Source organism: Onychostruthus taczanowskii, unplaced genomic scaffold (assembly GCF_017590055.1).
Source record: "Onychostruthus taczanowskii isolate IOZ18803 unplaced genomic scaffold, ASM1759005v1 scaffold199, whole genome shotgun sequence".
Classification (NCBI taxonomy): Eukaryota; Metazoa; Chordata; class Aves; order Passeriformes; family Passeridae; genus Onychostruthus; species Onychostruthus taczanowskii.
In genome coordinates this window covers 367413-392669 of record NW_024499228.1, presented here as the reverse complement: position 1 = coordinate 392669, position 25257 = coordinate 367413, and the positions used below count along the sequence as shown (strand labels likewise).

At 54.5% G+C, this 25257-nt stretch overlaps 1 protein-coding gene across 1 annotated transcript in view; it reads right to left on the bottom strand.

Annotated features, from left to right (window-relative positions):
- LOC121334887 (tenascin-X-like) overlaps positions 1–25257 on the bottom strand; it is a 38986-nt gene that overhangs the window by 4378 nt on the left and 9351 nt on the right. Inside the window, 22 exon segments of the mRNA XM_041402400.1 lie at positions 978–1349; positions 1974–2345; positions 2993–3202; positions 3205–3345; positions 3470–3877; positions 4629–5000; positions 6554–6916; positions 7522–7896; positions 8592–8972; positions 10520–10864; positions 15433–15792; positions 16072–16416; positions 17036–17395; positions 17977–18333; positions 19206–19562; positions 19976–20332; positions 20921–21214; positions 21526–21615; positions 22008–22673; positions 23406–23559; positions 24092–24204; positions 24734–24958. Coding sequence (XP_041258334.1) covers positions 978–1349; positions 1974–2345; positions 2993–3202; positions 3205–3345; positions 3470–3877; positions 4629–5000; positions 6554–6916; positions 7522–7896; positions 8592–8972; positions 10520–10864; positions 15433–15792; positions 16072–16416; positions 17036–17395; positions 17977–18333; positions 19206–19562; positions 19976–20332; positions 20921–21214; positions 21526–21615; positions 22008–22673; positions 23406–23559; positions 24092–24204; positions 24734–24958 — 7017 coding nt within the window.

Here is a 25257-nt window from a genome sequence, read left to right as displayed (position 1 = left end):
CAAAAACCCCTTTTGCCCCCATCCCCCCCCCCCCCAATCCACTGATACATCAAACACTCCCACAGGCCCCCCAGTCCTGCCCACACACCGTACCCAATGGAGATGACCCAGTTCCCCCTCAATTTTCCCAGTCCTCCCCCAGTCACCCTCAGGCCCCAGTTTGCCCCAATGCCTGCCAGACCTGTTTCCTTCAGTACTTCCAGTCCCCAGATCCCCCCAGTTCTCCGAGTTCTTCCCAGTGCCCAGTTTCCCCCAGTACTCACCAGTCCCCAGCTCCACTCTAGTCTCCAGTCCCCCCCAGCTCCCAGTTTCCCCCAGTTCTCCCAAGTACCCTCAGTCCCAGCTGCTCCCAATCCCTCTCTAGTCTCAGTTCCCCACTGTTCTCCCTGGTCCCCACTGGTCCCAATTGGTCCCAATCCCCCCCAACTCTCAAATTGCCCTCAGCCACCCCAATAACTAATCCCCCATATTCCTCCAGTTCCCCCAAGTCCCCAGTCCCTCCCAGTTCACAGATCCCCAGATATGCAGTACCCCCAAAATTCTTCCCAGTGCCCAGATTCCCTCAGTCTTTGCCAGTCCTCAGCTCCACCCCAGCCCCAGTTCACCCCAGTTCACCCCATTCCCCAGTTCCACACAGTTTCACCCAGGCCCCCGATTGCCCCAGGCCCCAGTTCTAGCCAGTCCCCCTAGCTGTTACCAGTTCCTCAGCCCCCAGCTGATCAGAGTCCCTCCAGGTGTGGCACTCCCCCTAATCTCCAGTCCCCTCCAATCCCTGGTTGCCTCCAGTTCCCACTTCCCTCTAAATTCCCCAGTCCTCAGTGCCCCCCGAGCTCCCTAGTCCCCCTCATTTCTCTGGCTCCCCCAGTACAGCCCCATTCCCCAGTTCCTCGAGCTCCCCCTGGGCCCCACTTCCAGCCCTGTCTCCACTCCAGCTCCATTCCCTGAGAGGCTCTGGGGGAGTCCTTGCAGCCCCTTACCAGTGATGGCCTCAGTGGAGACATGGTCAATCCTTTTCCCTCCCCTCAGCCCATAGAGGTGGAAGTGGTACCGTTGGGAAGGGGACAGCCCTGGCACCATCACCGATCGGGACTCGCCATCAATGGGCAGTGCCTGGGGCTGGCCCTGGGCATCCCGGTACTGCAGCATGAAGGAGTCAAAGGAGCCCTCAGGGACATTCCACTGCAACTGCACAGAGCTGGGGGTGACACTGGAGACCTCCAGCTCTCCCAGCACTGCCCGTGCCAGGGGCGCCGCAGATGGAGTGGCCTCATCTGGGGGGTCTTTTCCTTTGGGGTCCTCAGGTTGGGGTTCCTCTGAGGGCAGGGGAAGGTCCTCTGTCTTGGCTGTGGCTGCAATGGAGACAGGATGATGATGCGTGTGAGAATCCATCCATCCATCCATCCATCCATCCATCCATCCATCCATCCATCCAATCATGTTTCATTTCATGCACCTTTTACATCAACTGATTCTTTAACCTTTTCCTCCATTGGATCATCCAGCTACTGACCTGATACATCAAACCACCAATAAATTGCCCCAACACTCATCATGCATCATCCATCTTTATCTGTCCATTATCCATCACCAATCTAACATCCATCCATCATCCATCTTTGTAACTTCAGTCAGACCTTGAATCCATTCCTCCATCTATCCCTTCCCCCCTCCACTCAAGCACTCCTTCAGCCAGGGCACAAACCAGCAATAGGTTCAGCCAGTCATCCATCCATCCATCCATCCATCCATCCATCCATCCACTGATCAACCAACCAACCAACCAATTCAGGAGCCCTCCATCCATCATCCATCCATCAATTGATCAATTCTCCATCCACTCCCTCCTGTACTTCTCTATATCCTTCTTTCGCCAACATGTTCCTCCATCACTTGCTCCCTCCATCTCTCCCTCCATCTATCATCCTTCATCCCTCCATTCACCCACCCTCACCCCTCTGACCTTTCCCCCTCACCTGTGACGATGTCAGTAGAGACACGGTCAATCCTTTTCCCTCCCCTCAGTCCATAGAGGTGGAAGCGGTACCTCCGGGAAGGGGACAGCCCTGGCACTGTCACCGATCGGGACCCGCCATCGATGGGCAGTGCCTGGGGCTGGCCCTGGGCATCCCGGTACTGCAGCATGAAGGAGTCAAAGGGACCCTTGGGGACAGTCCAGTGCAGCTGCACAGAGCTGGGGGTGACCCTCGAGACCCTCAGGTCTTCCAGCACTGCCCGTGCCGAGGGGGTGTCAGTTGATGGGGACTCAACTGGGGGATCTTTAGATTGGGGGTCCTCAGGTTGGAACTCCTCTGAAGGCACGGGTAGCTCATCCAAGTTTGTTGCAGCTGCAATGAAGAGGAGATGATGATGGGTATCCACATATCTATCCAAAAGTGCATTCATCATCCACAAAATGAGCCATCATTCATTATCCATCCATCCATCCATCCATCCATCCATCCATCCATCCATCTCACCCAACATCCAACCCAATGCCCTAACCAATCCTGCAGTCATCTCTCCAGCTCTCTCTACATCCACTCAAGTTTTCATCTCTTCCACCACCCATTTCCCATGGACAATCTTCCATCCTTCAGGACATCCAACCACCCACCAGGAATGCACCATCCATCTATACTTCCCAATTTCATCCAACCACTCATCCATCTCTTGACCTTCTTCCATCAACCTGGGAAGAAATCCACTCACAATCCAGTCCAGAATCCATTCAACCATTCAGTTCTTCAATCATCATGATGATGATGGAAGATGATAATAATGATGGTGATGATGATGGATAATAGATAAAGAGGATGATGAAAATGATGGTGGAGCATGGCAGGTGCTGGTCAATAGGTTGGTAGAAGGGTTGATGATTTATTGGCTTGTGCTGGGGTCTGTGGGTAATAGATGGCAGGTAGAGATGAGATTGCTATGATCTCTCAATCCATTCATACTGTGATCCATCTGGTCCTCTGACCATCCCCCTCACCTGTAACAGCTTCAGTGGAGGTATGGTAGACCCTCTTCCCACCCCGCAGCCCATAGAGGTGGAAGCGGTACCGGCTGGATGGAGACAGCCCTGGCACTGTCACTGAGCGGAACCTGCCATCGATGGGCAGGGCCTGGGGCTGGCCCTGGGCATCCCGGTACTGCAGCATGAAGGAGTCAAAGGAGCCCTCAGGGACTCTCCACTGCAGTTCACAGAGTCGGGTGTGACACTGGAGACTCTCAGTTCCTTCAGCACTGCCCGTGCTGGGGTGGTTGCAGATGGGGCCTTAATTTGGCGTTGCTCATCTTGGGGCTCCTCTGAGGGCAGGGGCAGCTCCTCTGGCACAGCTGCAGCTGCAGTTGAGAGGGGATAATGATGGACATGGGCATCCAAAGATCCATCCATCCATCCATCCATCCATCCATCCATCCATCCATCCATCCATATATCCATATATCCACCCATCCATCCACCTACCCTCAATCCTCTGACCTTCCCCATCAGCTGTGATGACATCAGTGGAGACATGGTCAGTCTTCTTCCCACCCCGCAACCCGTAGAGGTGGAAGCGGTACCGCTGGGAAGGGGACAGCCCCGGCACCGTCACTGAGTGCAACCCGCCATCAATGGGCAGGGCCCGGGGCTGGCCCTGGGCATCCCGGTACTGCAGTGTGAAGGAGTCAAACTGGCCCTCTGGTACACTCCACTGCAGTCCCACAGAGTTGGGTGTGACACTGGAGACCTTCAGCTCTCCTAACACTGCCCGTGCTGAGGGGGCCGCAGATGGAGGGGCCTCAGCTTGGGAATGTGAAGTTTCGTGATCCTCAGCTGGGGGGCCCCGAGTTGGGGTGTCAGTTGAGGGTAGGGACAGATCCTCTGGGTCAGCTACAGCAACAACAGAAAGGGGACAATGATGGGTGTAGGCATCGGTATGTCCATTCATCCATCATCCACCCAACTATCCATCATGCACCATTTCCTCCCAGTCTCTTCTCACCATTCCCTCCTCACCCATCACTGATCACCCATTTACCCCAGCCCTATTCAATCTATCACTGATTCCTCCATGGACTCACTGACTAGCATCTGCCATCATCCACCATCTTCATTGTTGTCATAATCAACATAATCTATCATCTTGATTCATCCAATATCCACCATCATCCATCCATCCATCCATCCATCCATCCATCCATCCATCCATCCATCCATCCATCCAACATCAATCTCTTCATCACACCACCCTCCCATGGTCCCAGCCATCTCTCCATCTCCAAACTTTCTCTAGTTTCCCTGCCCAATTCCACCCATTGCTCCTTCCCCTCCACATCACCATCCATCATCAAGCAGTCACAAGTCCCAAAAAACATCCACTTAATGATTGATACTAAATCCCGCCTGCCAACAGCCAAACAACCCCTGTCATCCATCACCCATGTACCCAGCCTTCCATCCACCCTTTCACTATCCATTTCTGCAGACATCCAATGATGTTCATGTCCATCCTTCTACTCATGAGTCCATCCAACCCTCCAGGCATCCATCCATAATCCACCTTTTCTTCCATCTTTCCATTAATCTCTCCATCCCTACTTCCATCTCCCCAGTCCTTCCACCTTCTGACCTTCTGCCTCACCTGTGACAACATCAGTGGAGACTCGGTCAATCCTCTTCCTGTCCCTCAGCCCATAGAGGTGGAAGCGGTACCGGCGGGAAGGGGACAGCCCTGGCACCGTCACAGAGCGGGACCCGCCATCAACAGCGAGGGCCTGGGGCTGGCCCTGGGCATCCCGGTACTGCAGTGTGAAGGAGTCAAAGGAGCCCTCAGGGACGCTCCACTGCAGCTGCACAGAGTTGGATGTGACACTGGAGACCCTCAACTTCCCCAGCACCACCTGTCCCTGGCTGGCCTCAGTTTGGGGCTGCTCAGTTTGGGGCTGCTCAGGGTTGTGGTCTTCAGGTTGGGGCTCCTGTGAGGGTAGGGGCAGCTGCTCTGGCACTGCTGCATCTGTGATAGAGAAGGAATGATGACAGGCGTGTGATAGAGAAGGAATGATGTTCATTGAACCATCACTCCATCCATCCATCCATCCATCCATCCATCCATCCATCCATCCATCCATCCATCTACACCTCCATCTCCTAGACCATTCATTCCAGTATCCATCATCCACCGTCCCTCAATCCAACCACGTGGCTTTTAATGTGGCTTTTCCTACAAGTGATTCTTTAGCTTCTTCCTCCATTGAATCATTCAATAATCAAGCTGTTAACTGGATCTGTGTGAAACCGCCTGCCCCAACAACTGTCATCATCATCATCCATCCATCCATCCATCTATCCATCCATCATCCATTACTCTTCCATCCTTCACCCATTCCTTTTTCTTCAGTCAGTCCTAAAGTCTGTTCCTCCCTCCCCCTTAACTGCCCTCAGCTCCCCACCCCAACAGCCTGCCCTTATCCTGGGCACAAACCAGCCACAGGCTCAACCAGACATGCTCCCATCTTGCCACCTGTGGATTCAGCATCAATCCATCCAAACGAGCCAGGAGCCCCCATCCACTGATCCATCACCCCTCCATCCTCATCATCTACCAATCTGCCATCACTCCAACCCTGAGGTGTTTCCAATTCCCTAGTGCTGGGGTGTAGGATGGGGGGAGTTTGGGAGGGAGGAAAAATGGATGATGGATGTTAGACAGATGATGGATGATGGATGGTGATGATGGAGGATGACAGAGTCTCTGTGTCATTAGAAGGGTCAGTGTTTGATTTGATGGTGCCAGTGTCAGTGTTTACTCAATGGCAGGTGGGAATGGGATGGTAGAAAGGTGCAAATGGTGTAACCATGCAGGGAAATGTGGGGAAGTATGGATGGAGCTGGAATGGAGAGAGGATCAAAGTGGGATGGGGACAGGGTGTGTGGATGGAGGGAATGAGGAAGACAAGGATGGGGGAAGGAAGTGGTGGAAGGAAGTGGTGGAAGGAAGTGGAGGAAGGAAGTGGCGGAAGGAGGTGGAGGAAGGAAGGAAGGAAGGAAGGAAGGAAGGAAGGAAGGAAGGAAGGAAGGAAGGAAGGAAGGAAGGAAGGAAGGAAGGAAGGGGTATCCAAATATGTACCAGAAGGAGATGGTTGCTGTGGATGATGGTTGAACACTAAAAAGAGTGATGAATGGATGGACAGAGGAATGTTTGGGTAGAAAAAATAAATGGATGGGTGGATGGATGGATGGATGGATGGATGGATGGATGGATGGATGAATGGATGGTTGGTTGTATCTCACTGGTCCCAGAAGCATCTGTTCAGTCACTGATCTTTCCACCTACCCATTGACCAACAACCCACCATCATCCATAACCCATCATCAATCATCCATCATTACCCATCATCCCTCATCTATCCATGGCTCCACACATCCCTGTACGCTCCATCCCTCTGGACTCCACATTCCCACCCCCATCTCAAGCCCCAGAAGCACTTCCCAGACTCCCGAAGCTTAAAGGACCATGTGAGAGCTTCAATGCACCATGGGTGCAGATGGGGCCTGAGCACCCCTCACCTGTCACGATATCAGTGGACACGTGGTCAATCCTTTTCCCACCTTGCAACCCGTAGAGGTGGAAGCGGTACCGGTGGGATGGGGACAGCCCTGGCACTGTCACTGAGCGGGACCCACCATCGATGGGCAGGGCCTGGGGCTGGCCCTGGGCATCCCGGTACTGCAGTGCAAAGGAGTCAAAGGAGCCCTCTGGGACATTCCACTGCAGCTGCACAGAGTTGGGTGTGACACTGGAGACCTTCAGCTCCCCCAGCACTGCCCGTGCTGGCAGGGCATCAGATGAGATGGCCTCAGTTTCGGGCTCCTCTGAGGTCAGGGGTGGCTCCTCTGAGGTCAGGGGCAGCTCCTCTGTCTTTGCTGCAGCTGTGATGGAGAGGGGATACTGATGGTCCTGGGCATCTGCTTGTCCATCAACAAGTCCATCTATCATCCACCCAACCACCCATCCATCCATCATCCATCACTTCCATCCATCCATCCATCCATCCATCCATCCATCCATCCATCCATCCACTGTCCATCCATTCCATTTTGCATGCACCATCCATTGTTTATCCATCTTCCATCACCCATAATCTTCATCTATTTATCATCACAATCATCAGCATCATCAACATAATCATTCATCTATCCATCCATCCCTCTACCTTGCTAACAGTCCCACACATTCTCCACTACCATTCTGGGAAACTGGGGAAAAGTGGAGCCACCTAGGAATGGAGGGATCGGTGATTGGTGATAGACAGATAATGGATCTATCCAATTAAATAATGATGATGACGATGGGTGATGCTGAGTGTTGGCTAATAGGCCAGTGGAAGGGTCAATGGTTCATTGGATGATGCTGGTGTCAGTAGGTACTGAATGGCAGGTAGGGATGGGATTGACATGGGATCCTTTCATCTCTCCATCTCTCCATCCTTACAGCCACCTCTCCAACCCTTTCACTTTCTGACCTTCCCCCTCACCTGTGATAATGTCGGTGGAGACATGGTCCGTCCTCTTCCTGCCCCGCAGCCCATAGAGGTGGAAGCGGTACCGCTGGGAAGGGGACAGCCCTGGCACAGTCACTGAGCGGGACTCGCCATCGATGGGCAGGGCCTGGGGCTGGCCCTGGGCATCCCGGTACTGCAGCATGAAGGAGTCAAAGGAGCCCTCAGGGATGCTCCACTGTAGCTGAACGGAGTTGGGCGTGACACTGGAGACCTTCAGCTCTCCCAGCACTGCCCGCACTGGGGGAACCTCAGTTTGGGGGTGCTCAGGTTGGTTGTCCTCAGATGGCGGGGTTTCAGTTTGGGGCTCCTCTGAGGGGAAGGGTGGCTCCTCTTGCTTGTCTGTGGCTGCTGTGCAGAGGGGACAGTGATGGCTGTGGCTGTCCATGTGTTCATCCATATGTCCATCCATCACCTACCGCCAACCCAACCCCCCCACCCGATACTATATTCATCTCTGTTTCTGTTCCTCCACATTCCCAGATTGCCTCCACCCCTCCCAGCCCCCACTTCCCATTGACAATCTTCTGTCCATCAAGACACATATCTGGACAGCAGGAACCCTCCATCCATCCATCCATCCATCCATCCATCCATCCATCCATCCATCCATCCCACCTTCCCAACCACCCATCAACCCATTCACCTACTTCCTTCAGGAACCCACCCAACATCCACACTGGAATCTGTAAAACCATTCAGTTGTCCTTCATGGATAGCAAATCATGATGATGATGATGATGATGATGATGATGATGGTGATAATGGATATTACTGGTGGTCATGCATAGTTGATAGTTGATGATGATGATGGTGAATTATGATGATGGATGACGATGATAATGATGGATGATGGCGGGTGTTGTTCAATAGGTCAGTGGAAGGGTTGATGGTTGACTGGATGATGACAGACTAGAAAAGTGCTTCATGTGGGATGGGGATGGGATGGGAATGGAAACACTTGATTTATCCATCCCTTGATGTCTCTACCTCTCGATCCCTCCATCTATCTCTCATCCCATCTTTCCTCTGACTTTCCCTCTCACCTGTGCTGATGTCGATGGAAATGTGGTCAATCCTTTTCCCTCTGTTCAGCCCATAGAGGTGGAAGCGGTACCGGTGGGATAGGGACAGCCCTGGCACCGTCACTGAGCGGGACCCGCCATCGATGGGCAGGGCCTGGGGCTGGCCCTGGGCATCCTGGTACTGCAGTGTGAAGGAGTCAAAGGAGCCCTCTGGTACACTCCACTGCAGCTCCACAGAGTCAGGTGTGATACTGGACACCTTCAGCTCTCCCAGTGCTGCCTGTGCTGAGGGGGCCTCAGTTTGGGAATGCTCAGGTTTGTGGTCCTGAGCTGTAGGGGCCTCAGTTGTGGATGCCTCATCTGTGGGGTCCTTTGAGGGTGGGGGAAGATCCTCTGGGGTGCCTGCAGAAACAACAGAGAGAGGACAATGATGGGTGTGGGCATGAGTATGTCCATCCATACGTCCATCCGTCATCCACCCAACTATCCATTATCCATCATGCACCATATCCTCCCATTCCCTTCTCACCATTCCCTCCTCACCCATCACTGAGCACCCATTTACCCCAGCCCCATTCAATCAATCACTGACTCTTTCATGGACTCACTGACTAGCATCTGCCATCATCCACCATCTTCATCATTGTCATTATCAACATGAACCATCATCTTGATTCATCTAATATCCACCATCATCCATCCATCCATCCATCCATCCATCCATCCATCCATCCATCCATCCATCCAAACAACATCAATCTCTTCATCACACCACCCTCCCATGGTTCCAGCCATCTCTTCATCTCCAAGCTGTCTCTAGTTTCCCTGCCCAATTCCACCCATTGCTCCTTCCCCTCCACATCACCATCCATCATCAAGCAATCACAAGTCCCAGAAAACATCCACTTAATGATTGATACTTCCTCCCTGCCTGTTGACCAACAACGCCCATCATCCATGTATCCATCCAGGCATCCATCATCAATCTGTCTCAAACCCAGTGTTTAGAGTAGAATCTCACAGTCCATCCATGCAGACTTCTTCAGCTACCCGGCTATTCATCAGTGTGTTCAGTTACCATTCATCCATCCACCCAACCCTCCATTCATCCCATCATCGTCCAGTTCTTCAGGCACCCAGTGATCCTCGTGTTCACCTGTCCATCCTTCTCCTCATGATTCCACCCAACACTACACAAATGCATCCATCATCAATCTCTCCATCCATCTCCACGTCAATCTCTCCGCCTTTACAAACATCTCTCCAACTGGTCTCCCCTCTAAGATTTCCTGTCACCTCTTATGACATCAGTGGAGACATGGTCAATTGTTTTGCCTCCATGCAGCCCGCACAGGTGGAAGTGGTACAGATGAGAGGGGGATAGCCCCAGCACTGTAACTGAGTGGGACTCGCCAGTGACCATCAGGGTCTGGGGCTGGCCCTGGGCATCCCAGGATTACAGCATAAAGGAGTCAAACAGGTCCTCATGGAAACTCCACAACAGCTCCACAGAGCTGGAGGATGATACTGGAAAATCTTAGAACTCCTAGAACCTCACGAACAAGAGGTGTCTTAGGTAGGGAAGCACCAAATGGGGCGTCGCCAGGTCAGTGCTTCTCTTAGAACAGAGGCAGGTACACTGGCTCTTCTGCAGCTGCGATGCAGAGGGGAGGGTGATGGGCATAGGAATGCCTCTGTCTCTCCAAACATCCAACACACCACTGACACCATCCATGCATGCATGCATGCATGCATGCATGCATCCATCCATCCATCCATCCATCCATCCATCATTCCATCCATTCCTCTATTGCTCCACGGCTCCGCCATTCCAAGCCTTTCTCCACTTAACCAACCCTCCATCCTTTTATCCCCCCATCTCCCCATGTATCCATTCTTCTTCACCCATACATCCACCCAGCATTCCTCCCCATGAACTTCCCACTTACCTGTAACAACCTCAGTGGACACATGGTCAATCTTCTTCCTGCCCCACAGCCCATAGAGGTGGAAGCGGTACCGCTGGGAAGGGGACAGCCCTGGCAACGTCACTGAGTGGGCCTCGCCATCGATGGGCAGGGCCTGGGGCTGGCCCTGGGCATCACGATACTGCAGCATGAAGGAGTCAAAGGAGCCCTCAGAGATGCTCCACTGTAGCTGCACAGAGTTGGGTGTGACACTGGAGACTCTCAGCTCCCCCAGCACCGCTCGTGCAGGGAGTGCCTCAGATGCCGGGGACTCAGTTCTGGGCTTCCCCTGTTGGGGCTTGACAGAAGGCAAGTGGTCTTCACTGGCTGCATTGGAGAAAAGATAGTAAAGGTGATGACCACACACACGCCCCTCCAAAAGTCCATCCCACCACAAAGCAACCAATCCAGCCATTCAACCATATGTCCGTCCGTCCGTCCATCCATCCATCCATCCATCCATCCATCCATCCATCCATCCTTCCCATCATGCACCCAACATACAACACAACCCCATAGAAAGTTCCATATCAACCTCACTGTCTCTTTCTTATCATGTCTTCATCTCTCCCTCCCCCATTTCACATGTACAATCTTCCATTCATCCATCATTCAGTCCATCCTTGATGGATAGAGGATGAGGGAAGCATGGAAGGATAGATGGAGGCATGATAATAGATGGATGATGGTGATGGAGATACATGGTAGATGAAGATGATTGGTGACAATGGATAATTGATGGTTGCTGCTGCTGATGGTGGATGATGGATGATGGAAGGTGCTAGTCAATAGGTTGGTGGAAGGGTTGATGGTTGATCACATGGTGCTGAGTTAATGGCGGCTCGCTGGTGAGTATGTAATGGGCATGGGATCCCTTGATACAGCCTGTTTCCTTCAGTCAGTCCTGGAATCCAATCCACCATCCACACTCATATTGCCGTGCACCTCCCCAACCCAGGACACAAAACAACCAGAGGCTCAGCCATAAATCTGCTGGCCATCCATCCATCCATCCATCCATCCATCCATCCATCCATCCCTGTATTCGTCCATCCCTCCACCACTCCATCCCTTCCACCAATCACCCATACCTCCATCTGTTCCTCCCTCCATCCCTTCATCCCACCATCTCTCCATACATCCATTATTCTTCATCCATACATCCACCCACCCTTACTCCCCCCTTACCTGTCATGACCTCAGTGGAGGCATGGTCAGTCTTCTTCCGGCCCCTCAGCCCATAGAGGTGGAAGCGGTACCGCTGGGAAGGGGACAGCTCTGGCACCATCACTGAGCGGGACTCGCCATCGATGGGCAGGGCCTGCGGCTGGCCTTGGACATCACGATACTGCAGCACAAAGGAGTCAAAGGAGCCCTCAGGGACATTCCACTGCAGCTGCACAGAGTTGGGCGTGGCACTGGAGACTCTCAGCTCCCCCAGCACAGCTCTTACTGGGAGTGCCTCAGATGCCGGGGACTCAGTTTTGGGCTTCTCCTGTTGGGGCTTCTCTGAGGGCAAGGGCTCTTCTCTGGCTGAATTGGAGAGGATATAGTAAAGGGCATGGGCATCCATGTGTCCCTCTAAATGTCCATCCCACACCCACCAAACAAGCCATCCATTCACCCATGAAGGAGTCAAAGGAGCCCCTGGGGACAGTCCAGTGTAGCTGCACAGAGCTTGGGGTGATGCTCGAGACCCTCAAATCTTCCAGCACCGCCTTTGCTTGAGTGGTCTCAGATGTGGGGGCCTCAGTTTGGGGTTTCTCATGCTGTGGTTCTGCTGTGGGCAAGGGCAGCTCCTGTGGCTCTTCTGCAGCTCCTATGGAGAAGGGATGGTAATACCTATTTCCATCCAAACATCCATCCATCACCTACCAACCCACTCATTCATCCACACTTCCATATTCTAGACCATACATTCTGGCAACCATCCATCCATCCATCCATCCATCCATCCATCCATCCCTCCCTCCATCCATCCATTGCTTTATTGCTTCATCCCTCCACCACTCCATCCCTTCCTCCCATCACCCATTCCTCCATCCATTCATCCCACCTTCTCTCCATAAAGCCATTCTTCTTCATCCATATACCCACCCACCCTTACTTCCCTTGACCTTCTCCCTCACCTGTCACAACCTCAGTGGACACATGGTCAATCTTCTTCCTGCCCTTCAGCCCATAGAGGTGGAAGCGGTACCGATGGGATGGGGACAAGCCAGACACTGTCACCGAGCGAGACTCCCCATCAACAGGCAGGGCTTGGGGCTGGCCTTGGACATCACGATACTGCAGCATGAAGGAGTCAAAGGAGCCCCCTGGGACATTCCACTGCAGCTGCACAGAGTCGGGTGTGACACTGGAGACCTTCAACTCTCCCAGCACCGCTCGTGCAGGGAGTGCCTCAGATGCCGGGGACTCAGTTTTGGGCTTCTCCTGTTGGGGCTCCTCGGAGGGCAAGGGTTCTTCACTGGCTGCATTGGAGAGGAAATTGTAAAAAGCGAGGGCATCCACGTGTCCCTCCAAATGTCCATCCCACCACCTACTAAGCAAGCCATTCATTCACCCATGTGTCAGTCATTGGATCAACCATCCATCCATCCATCAATCCATCCACCCATCTGTCTGTCTGTCCGACTGTTCGTCCATCTGTCCATCTGTCCGTCCAAACATTCTTCCCATCACACACCCAACATACAACACAACCCCACAGACAGCTCCATATCAACCTCTCTGATTCTTTCTAATTACATCTCTTGATGCCTTCATGCCTCCCATCCCCATTTCCCATGGACAATCTTTCATTCATCCATCATTCAATCCATCCTTGATGGATACAGGATGAGGGAAGCATGGAAGGATAGATGGAGGCATGATAATAGATGGATGATGGTGATGGAGATACATGGTAGATGAAAATGATGGATGATAGTAGATAATTGATGGGTGCTGCTGCTGATGGTGGATGATGGAAGGTGCTAGTCAATAGGTTGGTGGAAGGGTTGATGGTTGATCACATGGTGCTGAGTCAATGGCTGCTGGCTGGTGAGTATGGGACGGGCATAGGATCCCTTGATGCCTCCATTTTGTGATCCCTCCATCCCTTTGACCGTCTGCCTCACCTGTGACAGTGTCAGTAGAGACACGGTCAATCCTTTTGCCTCCACGCAGCCCATAGAGGTGGAAGCGGTACCGTCATCCCACCATCTCTCCATACATCCATTATTCTTCATCCATACATTCACCCACCCTTACTCCCCTTGACCTTCTCCCTCACCTGTCACAACCTCAGTGGACACATGGTCAATCTTCTTCCTGCCCTTCAGCCCATAGAGGTGGAAGCGGTACCGCTGGGAAGGGGACAGCCCTGGCACCGTCACTGAGTGGGACTCGCCATCGATGGGCAGGGCCTGGGGCTGACCCTGGGCATCCCGGTACTGTAGCATGAAGGAGTCAAAGGAGCCCTTGGGGACAGTCCAGTGCAGCTGCACAGAACTCGGGGTGACACTCGAGACCCTCAGGTCTTCCAGCACCGCCTTGGCTGGAGTGGCCTCAGATGTGGGGGCCTCAGTTTGGGGTTTCTCCTGCTGCGGTTCCTCTGTGGGCAAGGGCAGTTCCTCTGGCTCTTCTGCAGCTCCTATGGAGAAGGGATGGTAATGCCTACTTCCATCCAAACATCCATCCAGCACCTACCAACCAACCCATCCATCCACACTTCAACATTTCCATATTCTGGACCATTCATTTTGGCTTTCATCTTCCATCCATTATTCCATCCATTCCTGTATTCCTCCACCATCCACCATCCACCACTCCACCCTTTCCTCCAGTCACCCATTCCTCCATTCCTTCACTCCTCCAACTCTCCATATACCCAATATTCTTCATCCATACATCCATCCAGCCTTCCTCCCCCCTTACCTGTCATGACCCCAGTGGACACACAATCAATCTTCTTTCTGCCCTGCAACCCACAGAGGTGGAAGCGGTACCACTGGGAAGGGGACAGCCCTGACACTGTCACTGAGCGGAACTTGCCATCGATGGGCAGGGCCTGCGGCTGGCCCTGAGCATCCCGGTACTGCAGCATGAAGGAGTCAAAGGAGCCCTCAGGGACATTCCACTGCAGCTGCACAGAGTCGGATGTGACACTGGAGACCTTCAGCTCCCCCAGCACTGCTCTTGCTGGGAGTGCCTCAGATGCCGGGGACTCAGTTTTGGGCTTCTCCTTTTGGGGCTCCTCGGAAGGCAAGGGTTCTTCCCTGGCTGCATTGGAGAAATGGTAATGGGCATGGGCATTCATGTGTCCCTCTAAATATCCATCCCACCATCCACCAATCAATCTGTCCATTTACCCACGTGTCCGTCATTGGATTGTCTGTCCATCCATCCATCCATCCATCCATCCATCCATCCATCCATCCATCAGTCCGTCCGTCCGTCCTTCTTCTCACACCCAACAAACAACACAACCCCCTACATATCCACATCAATCTCTCTGCCTCTTTCTAATCACATCTCTCCTTGCCTTCATCCTTCCCTCTCCCATTTCCAATGGGCAATCTTCCATTCATCCATCATCCAATCCATCCTTGATGGATAAAGGATGAGGGAAGCACGAAAGGATAGATGGATGCATGATAATAAATGGATGATGGTGATAGAGACACATGGCAGAGGAAGATGATGGGTGACAATGGATAATTGATGGTTGCTGCTGCTGATGGTGGATGATGGATGATGGAAAGTGCTAGTCAATAGGTTGGTGGAAGGGTTGATGGTTGATCACATGGTGCTGAGTCAATGGCTGCGCGCTGGTGGGTATGTGATGGGAATGAGATATCCCTTGATGTCTCCATTTTTGATCCTTCCATCCCTTTGACCGTCTGCCTCACCTGTGACAGTGTCGGTAGAGACACGGTCAATCCTTTTGCCTCCACGCAGCCCATAGAGGTGGAAGCGGTACCGATGGGATGGGGACAAGCCAGGCACTGTCACCGAGCGAGACCCCCCATCAACAGGCAGGGCTTGGGGCTGGCCCTGGGCATCCCGGTACTGCAGCATGAAGGAGTCAAAGGAGCCCCTGGGGACAGTCCAGTGCAGCTGCACAGAGCTTGGGGTGACACTCGAGACCCTCAGGTCTTCCAGCACCGCCTTGGCTGGAGTGGCCTCAGATGTGGGGGCCTCAGTTTGGGGTTTCTCCTGCTCCGGTTCCGCTGTGGGCAGGGGCAGTTCCTCTGGCTCTTCTGCAGCTCCTATGGAGAAGGGATGTTAATGGCTGCTTACATCCAAACATCCATCCATCCACACTTCCACATTTCCATATTCTAGACCATTCATTCTGGTTTCCATCATCCATCTGTCCATCCATCCATCCGTCCATCCATCATTCCATTCATCCATCCATACATCCACTCCTCCACCTCTCCATTCCTTCCTCCATTCACCCATTCCTCCCTCCCATCACCCATCTGTGTCTCCATTTATCCAGTATTCTTCATCCATACATCCACCCACCCTTACTCCCCCCTTACCTGTCATGACCTCAGTGGAGGCATGGTCAGTCTTCTTCCGGCCCCTCAGCCCATAGAGGTGGAAGCGGTACCGCTGGGAAGGGGACAGCCCTGGCACCATCACTGAGCGGGACTCGCCATCAATGGGCAGGGCCTGCGGCTGGCCTTGGACATCACGGTACTGCAGCATGAAAGAGTCAAAGGAGCCCCCTGGGACATTCCACTGCAGCTGCACAGAGTTGGGTGTGACACTGGAGACTCTCAACTCTCCCAGCACCGCTCGTGCAGGGAGTGCCTCAGATGCCAGGGACTCAGTTTTGGGCTTCTCCTGTTGGGGCTCCTCGGAGGGCAAGGGTTCTTCACTGGCTGCATTGGAGAGGAAATTGTAAAAAGCAAGGGCATCCACATCTCCCTCCAAATGTCCATCCCACCACCTACCAAGCAAGCCATCCATTCACCCATGTGTCGGTCATTGGATCAACCATTCATCCGTCCATCCATCCATCCATCCATCCATCCATCCATCCATCCATCCATTCTTCCAGTCACACACCCAACATACAACACAACCCCACAGACACTTCCACATCAATCTCTCTGCCTCTTTCTAATCACATCTCTCCTTGCCTTCACCCTTACCATCCCCATTTCCCATGGACAATCTTTCATTCATCCATCATTCAATCCATCCTTGATGGATACAGGATGAGGGAAGCATGGAAGGATAGATGGAGGCATGATAATAGATGGATGATGGTGATGGAGATACATGGTAGAGGAAGATGATTGTGACAATGGATAATTGATGGTTGCTGCTGCTGATGGTGGATGATGGAAGGTGCTAGTCAATAGGTTGGTGGAAGGGTTGATGGTTGATCACATGGTGCTGAGTCAATGGCTGCTGGCTGGTGAGTATGGGACGGGCATAGGATCCCTTGATGCCTCCATTTTGTGATCCCTCCATCCCTTTGACCGTCTGCCTCACCTGTGACAGTGTCGGTAGAGACACGGTCAATCCTTTTGCCTCCACGCAGCCCATAGAGGTGGAAGCGGTACCGATGGGATGGGGACAAGCCAGGCACTGTCACCGAGCGAGACCCTCCATCAACAGGCAGGGCTTGGGGCTGGCCCTGGGCATCCCGGTACTGCAGCATGAAGGAGTCAAAGGAGCCCCTGGGGACAGTCCAGTGCAGCTGCACAGAGCTTGGGGTGACACTCGAGACCCTCAGGTCTTCCAGCACCGCCTTTGCTGGAGTGGTCTCAGATGTGGGGGCCTCAGTTTGGGGTTTCTCCTGCTGTGGTTCCTCTGTGGGCAAGGGCAGTTCCTCTGGCTCTTCTGCAGCTCCTGTGGAGAGGGGATGGTGATGGCTGTGGAAATGCCTGTGTCCCTCCAAATGTCCATCCCACCACTTACCAATCCATCCATCCATCCATCCATCCATCCATCCATCCATCCATCCATTCATCCCAACCTCCACCCAATTCCATTGAGCTCTCGTTCTTGCTTCCCACAACCCTCCAGGCCTCTGTCCCTCCTAACCCCATTTCCCATGGACAATATTCTGTTCTTTCAGCCATCTATCACTGACAGATGAACTGGACGGAAGAATAGATGGATGGAAGATGACTGATGAATGATGATAAAGATTTATGAATGATGATGATGGTGGCAGTGGTCATACATGGTGGATAAAAATTATGGATTATAATGATGGATAATAAATGGATGACGATGATGATGATGATGATGATGATGATAGTGGATGGCAAATGTTGGTCACCAGGTCAGTGGAAATGTCAATGGTTGATTGGACAGTGCCCATGTAAGTGGATGCTCACTGACATATGGGGATGGAATGGGAGTGGGATCTCTTGATCCATCCATCTATCCATCCATCCATCCGTCCCGCTGACCTCCCATCTCACCTGTGATAATATCAATAGAGACACGGTCAGTCTTCTTCCTGCCCTGCAACCCATACAGGTGGAAACGGTACCGGCGGGATGGGGACAGTCCTGGCACTGTCACGGATCGGGACCCTCCATGAATGGGCAGGGCCTGGGGCTGGCCCTGGGCATCCCGGTACTGTAGTGTGAAAGAGTCAAAGAAGCCCTCAGGGACACTCCACTGCAGCTGGACAGAGTCAGATGTGACACTGGAGACCCTCAGCTCCCCCAGCACTGCCTGCACCACGGGGGCCTCAGATGGGGGTGTCTCAGTTTGAAGTTTCTCATGTTTTTGCTCCTCTGAGGGCAGGAACATCTCCTCTGGCTCTTCTGTGCCTGCAATGGATGATGGCATGGTAATCCCTGTGTCCCTCCAATCATCCATCCCCCTACCCACCAATCAATGCATACATCCTTCCATTTACACTTTTATCTGCAGGACTGTTCATTCCAGCTCCCATCATATACCCATCCATGTAGCTACAGTTCATACCATGCACATTTTCCTTCAAATCCTTTAACCTCACCATGCATTGGGTCATCCAACTACCCACCAACTGATCTGACATGTAAAATCACAGTCAAACTGTTCCAACAGCTATCATCCATTATCCATCTTCATCCATTCATTTATCCATCCATCTTGTTTCCTTCAGTCAGTCCTTCAATACAACCCTATTTGAATCTGGTTTGAATACAGTCTTACACCCCTGTTCCCCTATAATCACAACCTCAGTCAGGGGAGAAACCAGCCATGGACTCAGCTGCATGTGCACCTGTCCAGCCACGTGTCCATTCAGCATTCATCCATCCAATCCACCCAGGAGGCCACCCTCCATCGATATATCATCCATCACTATCCATGCATTCCCCACCACCCCCTATCCTTCAACCTACCCAACCAACTAACTCACTCAGGAGCCACCATTCATTTTCAATCATCCACCCATTCCTCATCTCTTCCTCTATGCATTCATCAATCCATCCATCAATGCATCCATCTCTCACCTTAACTGTGCATCTATCCATGCAATTCTCCAAACACCATCCATCCATCCATCCATCCATCCATCCATCCATCCATCCATCCTCCATCTTTCCACTCCTGCACCTCTCTATCCCTTCCTTCACCCACCTGTACCCCCATCCCTTAATCCCTCCCTCTCCCTCCCACTATGCACTCTCACCCCCCTGACCTTCTCCCTCACCTGTCACAGCCTCAATGGATACATGGTCAATCTTCTTCCTACCCTGCAACCCATAGAGGTGGAAGCGGTACCGCTGGGATGGGGACAGCCCCGGCACCATCACAGAGTCTGACCTCCCGTCGATGGGCAGGGCCTGGGGCTGGCCCTGGGCATCCCGGTACTGCAGCATGAAGGAGTCAAAGGAGCCCTCAGGGACATTCCACTGCAACTGCACAGAGTCGGGTGTGACACTGGAGACCTTCAGCTCACCCAGCACCGCCTGCACAAGAGGTGCCTCAGATGCCAGGGACTCAGTTCGAGGTTTTTTATGTTGGGGCTTCTGTGAGGGCAGGGGCAGCTCCTCTGGCTCTGCTGTAGCTGTGGTGGACAGTAGATAGTGATGGGTGTGGGAATGCCAGTGTCCACCCAAACATCCACCCCACCACCCACCAACCAACCCATGCATTCATTCACAAAGATACCATACACCTTTTCCTTCAACTCCTTCTTTAATCTCATCTTGTACTGGGTCATCCAACCACCCAATCACTGCTCTGATATGTCAAACCACCAACAAAATGCCCCCAACAACAATGATCCACTATTCATCCATCCATCCATCCATCCATCCATCCATCCATCCATCCATCCATCCATCTACTCCTGCACCTCCTCCATGTCTTCCTCAACCCACCCAATCCTCCATCCCTTGATCCCTCCATCTTTCCACCTTCCCATCATTCTTCATCCACCCATCTACCGACCCTCCCCCCTCTGACCATTCCCCTTACCTGTCATGGTCTCGGTGGAGACATGGTCAATCTTCTTCCTGCCCCTCAGCCCATAGAGGTGGAAGCGGTACCGCCGGGAAGGGGACAGCCCTGGCACCGTCACTGAGTGGGACTCGCCATCGATGGGCAGGGCCTGGGGCTGGCCCTGGGCATCCCGGTACTGCAGCATGAAGGAGTCAAACGAGCCCTCAAGGATGCTCCAGTGCAGCTGCACAGAGCTGGGGCTGATGCTGGCGACCCTCAGCTCCCCCAGTGCTGCCCGTGCTGGGGATGCATTTGATGCAGGGGCCTCAGTTTGGGATTTCTCATGTTGGGGCTCCTCTGAGGGCAACGACAGCTCCTCTGGCTCTTCTGCAGCTGTGATGGAGAGGGGATGGTGATGGGTGGGTCCATCTGAACACCCATCCACACTTTCATGTCCTGGATCATTCATTCTGGCTTTCATCGTCAACTCATCCATTTAAGCACGGTTCTTTGCAGGCACCTTTCCTCTCAATTGATTCTTTAACTTCTCCCTCATTTGGATCATCCAGCCACTTAACCACTGATTTGATACATCAAACCTCCAGCAAATTGCCCCAACAACCATCATCCATTCACCATTGATCATCATCATCATCACCATCCATCACTTCCCATCACAGTAACCTTCCTTCCTTCCTTCCTTCCTTCCTTCCTTCCTTCCTTCCTTCCTTCCTTCCTTCCTTCCACCACTTCTATCCCTCCAGCCAGCCAGCCACCCTACTGTGCTGTTACCTGTCCTCCATCCCCAAGCTGGCACACTTGGGATTGGGGGAAACTGGGGACAGCTTGGGTGGACAGATGTGGGATGGGTGATGGATGATGATGGATGATGTCACTGGGTTCTTGATAGCAGGTGAGGATAGGATGAGATGGGATATACTGATCCCTCCATCCATCATCTATTCATCCGTCCACCCTCACCTGTGATGACATCAATGGAGACACGGTCGATCCTCTTCTCACCCCGCAGCCCGTAGAGGTGGAAGCGGTACCGGTGAGATGGGGACAGCCCTGGCACAATCACTGAGTGGGACTCGCCATCGATGGGCATGGCCTGGGGCTGGCCCTGGGCATCCCGGTACTGCAGCATGAAGGAGTCAAAGGAGCCCTCAGGGACGCTCCACTGCAGCTGCATGGAGCTGGGGGTGATGCTGGTGACACTGAGGTCACCCAGGACTGGCTGGGATGGACGCAGCTCTTCTGGCTCAGTTTTGACTGCAACGGAGTGGGAACAGTGTGGGCACAGGCATCTGTCTGTCCATTCACATGGCCATCCATGTTTCCAGCCCTCCCTCCATCTATCCCTCCCTTATCCCTCCACCTCTTCATCCATTCCCTCCTCCATTCATGTCTCCATTCATCAGGCTCTCCATCTCTCCAATCCATGTGCCATCCATCCATCCATTCCTCCTCTCTCCATCCCAGGTATCACAGAAACACAGAATCTTCTGAATTGGATGCGACCCACAAGGGTCATCAAGTCCAACACCTGCGCTCATCCCATCCATCAGCCCCCCCATCAGTACCTGTTTTCCCCACGTCCCTCCATGGCTCCGTCAGCTTCATCCCATCCATTTCTCCCCATTCCAGCACTGGCTCCTGGTTTCCACCCTCCCCTGCCCCCAGAGAGTGTGTTACAGGACATCCCTGCCACCCCATCTCTCTCATTTCCCTCCCCAGGATGTCCCTCCTGCTCATCCCTGTATCCTCCTCCTTCTCAGGATGTCCCTTCCACCCATCCTCCCCATCTTCCCTGTTCCTCTTCCCCCATCCCTTCCATCCCACCCTCCCTGGAATGTCCCTTCCCTGTCCTATCCCACTCCCACAATCTCCCCAACCACCTCCCTGCATTCCCCTCCCTGTGATGTTCCTTTCTCCCCATCCCCCCTGTTCCGCTTTCCAGGATGTCTCTCCCCTTGTACCCTCCATCCCTGAGGCATCCTTTTCCCCCCTCTCCCTCCCCAGTGTCCCCACACCCTGCTGGTTCAGCCCCCGCTGTGACATCCACCTGCGGGTCCCTGTCCTCTCCCAAGGGTTGGGTGCCGGCGCAGGATGTAGGCCAGGATGGCACGGGCCACCCCTGGCACTGTCTGGTTGCCACGGAGTGGGAAGTTGGTAGCCCGAAGGTGGCTCTCGAGACGCTGGAGCAGGGATCCACTGTATGTGGACAGCCGGGCCACCAGGTCCTGCAGGGAGGGGATGCCTGGGGACAGTGGGGGCCACGGGGACACTGGGGACCACGGGGGTGGAGGAGACCCTGGAAACACTGGGGACTCTGGGGACCATGGCAGCTCTGGGGACTCTGGGGACAATGGGGACTCTGGGGACACTGAGAAATCTGGTGACACTGATGATCCTGGGAATTCTGGTGATGCTGGTGACTCTGGGGATTCTGGTGACACTGATGACCTTGCAGGTGCTGGGGATCCCAGGGACCCTCGAGCTACTGGAGTTGCTGGAACCTTGTGGGGTGCTGGTGACCCCAAAGACCCAGGTGACCCCAAGGACAAATCTGGTGATATGGGTGACACCTGTGACCCTGGGGACCCCAGTGACCCTGGGGATCCTGGGGACTCTGGGGGCCCTCGGACTGATGGTGCCACTGCTGGGGACCCCAGAGAACCCTGAGGTGACCCCGGGGACCCCTCATAGTGAGGCACAGACGGGATGAGTGCTGTAGAACAAAGAGGACCCATGTCACCAATCTGTCACAGAGAGTCCCTGGGAGACATCCCTGTCCCAATCCCTGGGTCATCCCCACCCCTGTCCCCATGTCCATGTTACCCCCTACATCCATGCCTATGGATACAACCCTATCCCTGTTTCCCTGGCATCCCTGTTCCCATCCTTGTCCCCACCCCCTTGATTATGCCATCGCCGTCCCCAGCCCCATCCTTGTGCCAGCCCATCTCTGTTCAATGCCACACTGTCCCCATGCTGTCACCACCTCTGTGCCGCTCCTGACCACACATCTAGGCTGTCCCCTTAATGGTGACACTGTGCTATCACTGTCCCCATGCCCATGCCAGCCCCAACCCCATCCTTGTCCTCTTGCTGTCCCTGCCCCCATGGTGACCCCATGTCATCACTGTCCCCATCCCTGTGCCATCCCCATTCCCACTGCCTGTATACCACCCTGTCCCTGTCCCCATGCCACTCACTGTCCCCATGCCTTTCCTTCCATCCCTACTCCCATTTCTGTCCCTGCTGTGTCCCTAACTCCATCTCCGTGCCCGCTGCCTTGTTCCCAGGTGTCCCCACCTGTGCACAGGTGTAGGACCCCAGGCTCTCTCCATCCTCATCCCCATGCCATTCCCACCCTTACCCCTGTTCCTGTTGCCTCACCCCCTTCCCTATTCCCACAGTGTCCCCAGTGTCTCCCTGTGGTGTCCCCAAGTGTCCCCACCTGTGCGCAGACGCAGGACCCCGGGTGCCCCCAGGTGCGGCCCCCGCCGGGCCTGGACCAGCAGCTCGAAGGGGCGGCCCGGTGACAGCCCTGTCACTGAGAAGGCAACAGCAGAGCTGGGCAGTTCGTGCGTTGTCATGGCCACAGGGTCATCCTGGGGAGGGGGACAGCGTGAGGGGATGGGGGGAAACCATGGGGACACCACAGGGAGACACTGGGGACACATTGAGGAACATGTTGGGAACTTGAGGGACACATTGGAGACATGTTGGGGACACAGTGAGGACAGTGTGGTGACTCATTGGGAGTGTGTTGAGGGATACATTGGGGACACCGTGGGAACACACCAGGAACGTGGTGGAGACACCATAGGGAACACTGGGGACACACTGGACGCCATGGGACATACTGGGGTCACGTTGGGGTCATGCTGGGGGGATGCACTGGGCACATATTTAGGACACATTGTGGGGGCTTATACATACTTGGAACACATAGGGGATACCACTGAGGACACCTTGGGGACACATGGGGATGATTTGGGGACATACTGGGGTCTTCCCATTGTGGCCACACAGGTGGCACTGGGCTCTTGCCCCTTCCATGTCCCTGTTCCCCTCTGAGTCCCCTCCCGTCCCTGTCCCATATCCTTGCCCCCACCCCCATGTCTCCTGTGTCCTACTCACCAGGGGGACAAGTGTCACCCGGTAGCCATCAGGAGGAACGAGGGGCTGGGGCCAGGTGATGCGCAGGGACGTTGGGGTGCGGGAAGCCAACCGTGGTGTTACCCAGGGCACCTCTGAGGGGACAGTGCAGGGACACCATGGGGACACCCGTGGGATGGGGACACCCTGGGATGGTGCATCTAGGGGATGGACACATGCTGGGAGCACCCTAGGACATGCTGGGGACACACTGGGGACACAACGGGATGGGGCCACTCAGGGATGGGTCACGGGGAGGCACTGAGGGGCACTGGGAGTGGCACATAGGGACACTTGGGGACACACTGAGGTGGCACGAGAACCCGCCATGGTTGGGGAGAGAAGTGGGGGGGTACTGGGAGCACTGGGATGGAAGCACTGCAGGAATTCTGAAGGGCACTGGCAAACAGCTGGGTATGCATTGGTGCCGCAGCAGGGTCCCCCCCAGGATGGGAGTGGAGGAGGGGGAACATTGGGAGCGCTGAGGTGGCGTCACTGGGAAGTGCACTGAGGAGCCGCCGATGCCGCAGCAGGTTCCCCTCCCACCCAGGGGCACACAGCGGGAGCACCGAGGTGGGGAAGACGGGAGGTCACCGGGGGGCACCGGGGGGCACCGGGACGCACCGATGTCGCAGCGGGCGCCGCCCCATCCCGGCGCGCAGGCGGGGGTGGCGCAGTCGGGGCCGCCGAAGCCCGGGAAGCAGCGGCAGCGGCCGCGCTCGCAGCGGCCCTGGTCACTGCAGCCGCGCGGGCACGCGGGGGGCGGGGCCGGGGGCGGGGCCTCGCCCGAGGGGGCGGGGCAGGCACAGCCGCCGCCGGCAGGGGGCGCACAGAGCTGCACCGACCGGCCTGGGGGACACGGACACAGGGGTGACCCCCAGCGACCCCCCCAGGGACTCACACCGGTCCCCTTTTACCCCCCGAGTCACCTCCCACTGACTCCCAGTGACCCCAGCAGTGGCACCCCACTGACCCCCCAGTGAGCCCCCCAGTGACCCTGATGACTGCCTGTGACTTGCACTGGCCCCCTTTTACACCCCTAGTGACCTCCCAGTGACCCCCACTGACCCTGGCAGTGACCCCCCCTGTCACCCCCCAATGACCCCAGCAGGGACCCCCTACTGATCCCCAGCAGTGATCCCCCCCCA